Source organism: Calliphora vicina, chromosome 1 (genome assembly GCF_958450345.1).
Source record: "Calliphora vicina chromosome 1, idCalVici1.1, whole genome shotgun sequence".
Classification (NCBI taxonomy): domain Eukaryota; kingdom Metazoa; phylum Arthropoda; class Insecta; order Diptera; family Calliphoridae; genus Calliphora; species Calliphora vicina.
This window is the reverse complement of record NC_088780.1, coordinates 127223321-127233337: the sequence shown is the minus strand read 5'-3', so window position 1 is coordinate 127233337 and position 10017 is coordinate 127223321. Positions and strand designations below refer to the sequence as shown.

The window sequence follows — 10017 nt, the reverse complement described above, 5'->3', positions numbered from 1 at the left end:
TAGGAGACTGTCCCAAACTATTGATTTTATCTATCATTTAGGGTGACAACTAGTTACATAATTAGCTACGTGAGTAGTTAGTTTATCACGTGTATAACCGACATCTGGTCCAAAATAGCCAACGCATTGGATTCACATACCGGTTACATAGAGTCAGTTACTTTACTAGCTACATAACTGGTTACTTGATCAGTAAGGTAACTTATTATTTTAACAATTGACCTTAAATAGTCGGTTAAGAGGACATCTCAAATAATGGATTGCTTATAAACAAACCTTCCTCCAGCAACTCTACAATACATTATATTTGGTGGGTAGACGATTCTATGTTACTTATAGATACTTAAGTACCAATTGACTTCACGATAGGTTATACGGGATGTCAGCATATTTAAGCCAAAACAAAATAAACAGTATGAAAATTATATCAACACAATTTATATTACTTAAAACAAAATTAAATTTTAAAGTGACTACACTCTTGATTACTTAGAGACACATAAGTGATAATTGTCTTCAGGGTAGATTACGTGGGATGTACAAACTAACCAATTTACTTCTCTCTGCACTACAAAGAGCACATATGTATAAAATGACCCAAAGTCATATTTTTAAATTAAATTATTGATCATTTGGAGTCAGCCAAGTGATCAGACATTAGTGACAATTACTGTATATAAGGGATGAATTGATTACTTGCTTAACTTCTGGGTAGTTTGTCATTTCCTTTGTGATCTCTACAATAATCATTTTGGATTCTTTATATTATATATTTGGGGGATTCAAACGGTCTGCTATTAGGTCGTATTGTCTTAATGTCCTAAAATATGTTTTTAGTTTAAAAAATTTTTTGTTGTGTTTCAAACAAAAATATTATAAACTAATAAGACTTTTTGAATTATGTTTATCGTTCTGTCGTGAAATAATACTTTTTTTGTTTACATTAAAATAATATTTTAGGACATTATGACAATACAACCTAATAGCAGACCATTTGAATCCCCCAATTGTATATATATTATGGATCCAAAGGTATTAGTACATTAATATATCGCAATCCTATTGATATCCAGTTTAGCCAGTCAGTGGCCAAGAAACATGATTGCTTTTTTCTTTCATGAACAATTTTTCTCCAAAAGATGGTTTTTCCAAAAATGCTTTTTTACTCTAATTTGGGAATGTCTTATAAGTATGGTTTTTTATTTGTATTTTTTTAAAAGCTTTTGACATAGTACTATTGTTTTTAATATTGAATATAAACAATGTTGTCTTTTTAAGTGATTACTTCAATTGAAACGTCGCACAGCACAGTGGAGCAGAATCAAAATTTTGTTGGAAATAATTCTGTCATTTCTAAACGGCTGGTATAAAATTTGACGGGTGTAGCGCTCCAGGGACGGCGCTAAAGGGGCTCAAAGTAGGGTACCTTCGTCATGTAAATAAAAATATGTCACTTAAAAAATTCGCCCTTCAAAAATATGGTACTTTTTCATATTTTAATGTGACTAAGTCAGTATCATTGACTTGTTGTTGAATAAAATATTGAGAAAATTTATAAAAAAAACAAATTCGTATGCAAAAGTGAAATATTTATGGAGGAGGGGCACATTTTAAAGTGTCATATTGTTTAATCGTATTGATATATTGACTTGATATTTTTTGCCAAAAATTATCATATCTAAACAAAAAAAATTAATTCGGAATAAATGTGGTTCAAATTCTTCATAATATTTGCAATGCTTTTAGAAACTCAATAAATATTTAATATCGTTATTATTCTTTATTTATTAACAAAACTCAATGAAATTTTCAACATTTTTTGAATTTGTCATTCTAAATACAAAAGTGTGAAAAACTATTCAAAAGCTCAAAGGGAATCCCGCAATTCTTAAAAATTGGAGCGAATATTACAAAAATGTTTTTTTTTTAAATTTTGGACATAGGGTCCACATTTTCATTGTGGCTGGGAAAATAATTCGGGGATATAGATTTTCAAAGCTGCTTTCCGTTTTCTGATCCCAGCTTCGGGGGTTTATAACATGTGGCCCAAATTTGAAATTTTTATAAAATATAGGTCAAATTCCTAAATGCGTATGTTCGAAAAATTGGACATGTTTTTTATAAGAAAAAAAGATTAATTTTTTCGCCAAAAAATAACAGCAAAATCGACTATTTTTTTAATTTTTTAAATTGAAAATCGTTTATTGTTGGATCCATAATAGGATGGGAAACAAAGAAATGCTTTGAGCCCTCATAGCGCACAGAGGGATTTTGTTGTCAAAAAGTCAATTTTCCAAACACTCAATTTCAAAAATCAAATGATGCAGTTTTGTAGAGAAATATTTAAAGATGAAATGTACAGTTATAGTTTTAAGGAAAATTTTATTTTATTTTTAAAAAAATTTAAGTAAAGCCCATACAAGGGTGTTAAGCTAAAATTTACTTATATTTTCACGCAATTCAGTGGTTTATATATGTATGTATAATTTTCCTAATAAACATTTCTCCATCAATAGAAAAAAAATTATGGGGATACCATAAACCGTTAAGAAGATATGCCCGAATCTATAAGTCTCTAAAAATTATTTTATTTTTGATTTTCCATGGAGAAAAAAAATGTAGCCCCACTTTTCCCCAATCTGTTTTTTTTTTCATAAAATGAAAGAAGGGAGTGTCTTGTTCCGATTAAAAAATAACATAAAATTTTTTGTCAAATAATAAGCGAAATATCCAAAAAAAACTTATCTATGTATGAGTTTCGTTGGCGGTGGGCGTGACCGATTTTATTGAAACTAGTAGGCGTGTGTTCCTATTTTGTTTCAATAAATGTATGTACCAAATTTCTAGACTTTTGCTTGGATATAAACAATTTTATGCGAACAAATCAATTTGGATTGTATGGGCAGTGGGCGGGATGATTTTGATAAAATTTAATTTGTTTTCTTAATTTACTCCATAAAATTCTCGGTGCCAAATTTCAATGCTCTACGACCACTACTTATAATTTTTGCACAAAAATTTTGGATTGCATTTGGATTGCATAGGCGGTATGCAGTGGGCATGGCCATTTTTAATAAAACTTAGCATACGTTCTTCTTTTGTTTAAGAAACTATCCTCTTTTGTTTAAGAAACTATATTTCTAGACTTTTACTTGGATAGGAAAAATTTTATGCAAAAAAATCTATTTGGATTGTATGGGCAGTGGGCGTTGGGCGTTGGGCGTGGTCGATTTTGATAAAATTATATTTTTTTTTAGTTTGGTCCATATAATTATCGACGCCAAATTTTAGCGCTCTACGACAACTCCTTATAATTTTTGCAAAAAAAATGTATGAAGCCATCCCTCTGTGTAGCGCCATGGACAGGGGAGCAGATTTTGCAAAATAGTATTAAATTGCTTAAATATATTTAACGAAGATAATTACGAAATACAAAATATCTTTTAAAAATTCAAAATTTCATTATAATATTTTAACGAACAAACCTTTTCTTGGATATTATATATTTATGTTCTGTTTTTTTAATATCGTAGACAATTTTATATGTTTGAGACCACGTATTATGAAACTATGAAACTCGAAAGTGCCATTTCTGATGCATCACTGGAGTAGATTGTTTTAACTGCTACGCAAAATTGCATGTCGTTTAGAATTGGCAGATTTATTTTAAAATTTTTTTTACTGCCCCACTGTGTGCCGCTATTTACTGAACAATTCTGCTGAACAAATTACGATTGTAAACAAGTTTTGTTTATACAAATTTATTCATATTTTTAATATAATTAATTAGTAGCAAACGAAATGTAAACATATACAGTGTCTCTCATAAATACGAATTAAGATTTTTTAGCATTTACTTAATTATTTTATAATCTAAAAATTGTTACATAAGCAATTTTTAAATTCTAGGAACAACATTGCATTGCATTTGAATTTTTCTTACAAAATTAAGAAAGAAGTAACATAAAGAACTGTACCACTTCCAAGAAATAGCAAAAGCCTCCATGAAAAGGGTACCGTGAAATAACTCCCAAATGAAATAAATCTCAATAAAACTGAACTGATTTCCAAACGTAAAAAATGAAATAACTCCCAAAGCGTTATTGTTACTCCGACCAAGCGTGGGGTACAGGTCTTGCTGTCTAAGTTAAGAAGTTATTATAAAAAAAAACCTTTTTCAGTGATGTTCCTAACTCAGTCAGTTTTTGTCAAACTTTAAATGTGTTAAAGGGTTTGAAAAGAAAACTGTTTACACTTTAAAATGTTTAAAGTTATATGTATTGTTATTGTTAAGAATATCAAAAAAAAATAACAAAATTTATCAACTTTTTGGATTTTAGTCGCTTTTCATTGCTTATTTTGATATGAAAGCTTAAAAAAAATTCATACCAATTTAGTTCTTAATAAAACATGATTTTAATTTTACAAATCGGATGAAAATTGTAAAAGTTAATAAGCTTTTCATTAACAATCTTTCACGCTGCTCCTCACTAAGAACGTGTTTTCTTGATAGCCATTATGTTATTAATGATAAATTTGATACAAAAACCGAATTATATTGAATGTACTTAAAAAGGGAAATTTCAATAATTTTTTTAAATTAATGCTAACTATTTTTAAAACAATAGGTTGTAAAAAAAAAAATAATTTATATTTTCGTAATCAGCGGACATAAGGATCAGCTATTTTGATTTGAGAAAATTTACAAAAAAAAAAAATTTAAGAACTAAACCAAAAACACAAGAATTTCAACATCCTTGCAATAAAAGTAAGATATTATGATATGTTCAGTAATGTGACTCAACTCAATTGAAGCAGACTTTTGAGGAGATTCATAATCCAGAAAGTATTTTATGGGTTGGAAGACCGCTCGCGAAATACTGATCGAATAATATAACAAGTAAACCTATTTGTGTTGAATTTTATTTGAATACCAACATTTTTAAGAAATCTACACTCATTAAAATGATTTTCGGAAGTGGGCATTATATGGGAGCTATGACTAATTATGAACAAATAGTTATAAAATTTAGTTTCACTTATATAAAACTCATTTTAGCAGAATTTGGTTTGGATATCTATATAATTAAGGTATTTTTGAGAGCTTAACTATTTTCAGATAGGGCAATCGTATGGGGGCTAGAAGAAATAATGGACCGATTCTAACCATATTCAATAGGCATCGTCCTTGAGGCATTGGAGAAGCTTGTATAAAATTTGATCGAATTATCTTTGAAATTGCGACCTGTAGTTTGATTACAAGGTTTACACGGACGGACAGACGGACGCACGGAAAACGCTAAATCGACTCAGAAAGTGATCCTGAGCATATTGGTGGGTGTTAGGACAATATTTTTGCACTTTACAAACATCAACAAAATCCTCTATTCATTGATATATAACATGTCTACCTTATGTTTTTTAAGTGGTAAATTAATTAGGGAAAACTTAACAACTCGCAGAGAATAAGGTAGACATGTTATATATCAATGGATAGAGGATTTTGTCTTCTTTTCAGAAATGTATATAACTTTTGACAATTAGAAAATGCATGGAAAAATGCTTTTTATTGAGTTTTTGCATAGATAAAAATTTTTCAAATTGAAATAAAATTGTTATTTATGAATATTTTTTAATGTAATTTCACAGTTATGTAGATTTTTCTATTTAAAATAGAAAAATAAAAACAAATTTTGAAATTTGTTATCAAGTATTCAGCAATTTCCAAAAAGTCTTGAAAAATGGGATTTTTTCGTTTTTTGCCTATAATATCCATACCAGGGGCGGTGTTATCGGAACCCTTTACAAAATAATTACGGACATATTGGGCCATCTAAAATCGGTTACTATATTTTGATATTGACTATGCGATTTGAGAATTTTTGCCCTAAATTTCAATTTTATATAAAAAATAGGCGTTTTTTGAATAGACCTGGTCCCCTCGCTATCAAAAATTATAACTCTTTTTTCATTTAAAATATTTGATGTAAAGTTGGCTTTTCTAACAGTACAAATTCATTATACATCCTCTTAGAAATTTTTTATATAATTTAAAAAGAATAAAAGTACTTTTTTCCCAAAAAAAATACCGAAAAATCGCATTTGTTAAATTTTTTAAATTCAAATGCATGTAACTTTGGATTCAGTCATTATTTTGAAACAATTCTTTCTTTATTTGAGATATACATCTGTTGTTAATCCTACAAAAAAAAATCGGGAAATATTTGGAACCGCACTCATCGATTTTTTGAAATCGGAACACAAACGAAGAAATAGGATCTTTTTTAAAATTGCACATACCCGAGGTGTCCTACTTTGGGGACCCCTCAACTACACTCTCTCTTTGCGAATGTGAAATTTCATTCAAGGGGTTTAGAAGTTACAGATTTATTTCCATTTTTTTTTATCATACCACTGTGCGACATCATCATCAGCAGATGCAAATATATGAGGATAGGCTACCTTTATTTAAGAAAATTTAAAAAACCTTCATATCGTTGACCTGTGTTATTGTTCTTTTTAAATACGAAGATTCTTGAAAATTCGTATACTTTTGTGAAGTAATTTTTCACAGTTTTTTGCCAACTTTTATGCTAAGCTGATTTTTAAAATTGTAATATCAATCTTTAATATTAAAAATTAATTTGTTATTATTCTTAATGTCTACTTAAACGTATTCTTAGAAATAATAATATCTGGTATAAAGACTTGTATAAAATATTTTTTTATTGAAAACAAGTTTCTGTAGCTAGAATCCAGTTTTTTTAGATTATTTAAATGTACACAAACAAGCTTGTTTCAATTATAAAATCTTATGCTTTACGAAGTAATTGCAATTATCTGAAAGTGTATGTTTTTCAATATAAATTTGTGTGAGGGTATTCCCATACAACGTATTAATTTATTTCACCACAATATTAACCCACTGAGTTATATTTGAGTGTTAGAAGGTATCAGATCAAACATAATAATCTTAAATTTATTGAATATTTCAATAAATGCTTACATTAAAACAACTAAGCATTTTCAATATTTCATTTATTTATTCTCACTTAGTTATTGAACATTATAGTGTAAACAATAAAGTTTTTTTTTTTGTTTCGAAAATGCCGAACTTTGTATCAACGAATCATCATATGCGGGAAGTTTGGCTTTACTTCTTTAATTTGAAAAAAAGGCCTATGGTGAATGTGTTTCATCGGTTTCAATGGTTTGTGCGGTTCAAAAGTGGTTATTTTGATAGAGACGACAAAATTTGTCCAGGCCATTCAAAAAAGTTTGACCAAGAATTTGAGAATTTACTCCATGAAGATTGTTGTAAAACTTAACAAGAACATGCAAAATCAGTGGGAGCTACTCAGGCAGCAATTTCAAAACATTTGAGAGCAGCAGGATTCACCTAAAAGTAGGGAAAATTTGGTGTCATACGAATTGAAACCGAGAGACCTTGAAATACTATTTTTCATCTCCGAAATGTTGTTTGAACGCTATACAACAAAATCATTTTAGCACTTAATTCATACCTGCGATGAAAAATGGATCCATTACAATAATCCGAAGCATAAGAGATCCTATGTGAAGCCCGGCCCAACCAGCTAAATCGACACCAAAGCAAAATATACATGTCACTAAGGTAATGCTCTGTATTTGGAGAGACCAAAAGGATCCTATCTATTATGAGCAATTGAAATATGGACAGACCATCAGAAGGAATCTGAACCGTGTCGTTTGAAGCTAGCATTGACCGAAAAGGTACAAAATATGAGGAGAGACATGAAACCGTAATATTCCATCATGACAACGCTAGGCCACATGTTGCAATACTTGCTGAAAACTACAATATTTCGAATGAAGTGGTTGGGAAGTTTTGCCTCACCCACTTCTTAGTTCAGACTGTGCCCTGTCCGACTACTATTTGTTTAGAACGATGCAGAATACTCTTTCTGGGATACGCTTCACTTTGGAGCAGAGTATCCGATGGTCAGTTATTTTGGCTCGGCATCCATATGTTGCCAGAAATATTAGAAAAGGTCGTATCTAACATTGAACAATATTTTGAATAAATTTATATTGTACAAATGTATGAGAGGTGCCACGCCCACAGCCCAGCCGTTTAGCAGTATATTAACTTCAAACTAACCAACAAACATATAAACATTTACACATTAATTTTTATATAAGTTTATAGATTTGTATCAATCTTGAAAACTATATCCGATGGATATGGACAATGAAAATATTATTTATACTTTAACTATCTAAAGTCAAACTAATATTTATTAAAATAACTGGCATCGAGTTCAACAAAATTTAAAAGTTCGAAGAAATAATTACAATACATATTTATATTTTTCAAGGTCGAGAAAAAATTATAGTTTAAAAATATTTTGATACTGATAACTGCTTTTGATACTGTTGAGATAAAGTTTACACTTTAATAGACATAAATAGAATTCAATTAAAAAATGTTCTTAACAAACCCCCAAAATGGGTTAATTTTTTAATTTTGCACCGCAATAGCTAACTTGTTCAGTATCGTTTTCATCAATTTCATTTTAGTTAAAGCATTCAAAATGACAACAACTAAAATTTTAGCGCTTATTCTACTAAACTGTTTTATACAAATTCTTCCCGTATGCAGTGACAGTCAACATTTATTAGAAGCATGGAAGAAAATCAATACAAATTATGCCAATGATATACAGCAAAGTAACAATATCTATAACAAAATCAAGGAAGAACAAAATGCATTGGAGCAACTGCGCATCATAGTGGAAAGGCATCTAAGAACTAAAAATGCAGAGCTACTGGTGAATGCTATAAGTGTGAACGATGATTCAATTGCTGACAAGAAACTCCGAGAAATAATAAAAAATATTAGTACCAACTATGACAGTCAAATGATTGACGGAATTTTCGCTCAAGCAACAGATGAAATAGTTTTAACTAGGAAATTATCCCAAATGCCTGATTTGATATGGCGCATATATCACGACAACAACTTGAAATACTTTGAAATGATGCTGAGGTTACAAATTCAACTATACAGCAGTTCTAGTAGCAGACATCATAGTGATAAAAACGAATTTTTACAAAAATTCGCCTACAGATTGTATAAAATTAAAAATGAAAGTTTATACTCTTCAGTGGATTTAAACCTAAAGTCAAATGTGCAAAGTATAGTGGACAATCTGCCGAAACATTTAAAATATTTATATTTTATGCCATATTTCTGTCTGTTAAATATTAAATATGAGACATATATTTATGCAGCTATTGAGGCTAAAGTTGATCCACTAAGTAGATACATTTGGCTGTGGTATGATAATAAATCCATGGATGACACTGGCTACATTAAAGCCGAAGTTTCGGAGTATAATATGAATAAAGAGACAAAACTTAAAGTCCTTCTTAAGAGCACTAAATATCAACTGTATTACTATATGATGGCTAGCACAAATATGATTGCCGGTTGGGACAATGCTGGCACTCCCTCAAATCATATTTGGGATCTAGATATTTTGGACAATGATCGTGTTGTGTTTTCCCAAAATGATTATTTAATGTGTGCCGTGGAATTACATGACAATGAGAGACGTAATGTGGGTGGACGCAAGAAGGGTATGGTTTCATCATCGAGCACTGAATGTCAATGGCGTATAGGCCCATGTATTTTTAAGTGATTTGTTAAATTAAAGTTTATGTTCTTGCAAAAGTTTTAAAATAATTGATTCCTAATTGAATTTTTAAAATCAAATTATATACATATAATATATTAATTAAATTAGTAATACAAAAGTATTGAATTCATTACTTTTTGAATCATTCAAGTTTCCATTATTTCATATACAATTAAAACAAATACATACATATGTGGACTAACTCAAATTTTCTTCAATTCAAATCTACTTATTGCTAATATTCTTAAGTAAATTTATTTCAATTTATTATGTAAATTATTAAAAACAAATTGAATGAAGACTTGAATTAACCAAAATTTAATCCAGCTGAGTGAAT

The 10017-nt window shown here is 29.5% G+C and overlaps 1 protein-coding gene across 1 annotated transcript; it reads left to right on the top strand.

Moving 5' to 3' along the window:
• The first annotated feature begins 8573 nt into the window (after positions 1 to 8573).
• Positions 8574 to 9683, top strand: LOC135952608 (uncharacterized). Its single transcript, XM_065502619.1, has one exon. It carries the CDS (start codon positions 8574 to 8576, stop codon positions 9681 to 9683), a length of 1110 nt encoding a protein of 369 aa, XP_065358691.1.
• The last annotated feature ends 334 nt before the right edge of the window (positions 9684 to 10017 follow it).

Excerpts from the sequence above, each read along its gene's own strand:
- LOC135952608 (XM_065502619.1), top strand. The coding sequence starts at position 8,574 with ATGACAACAACTAAAATTTTAGCGCTTATTCTACTAAACTGTTTTATA.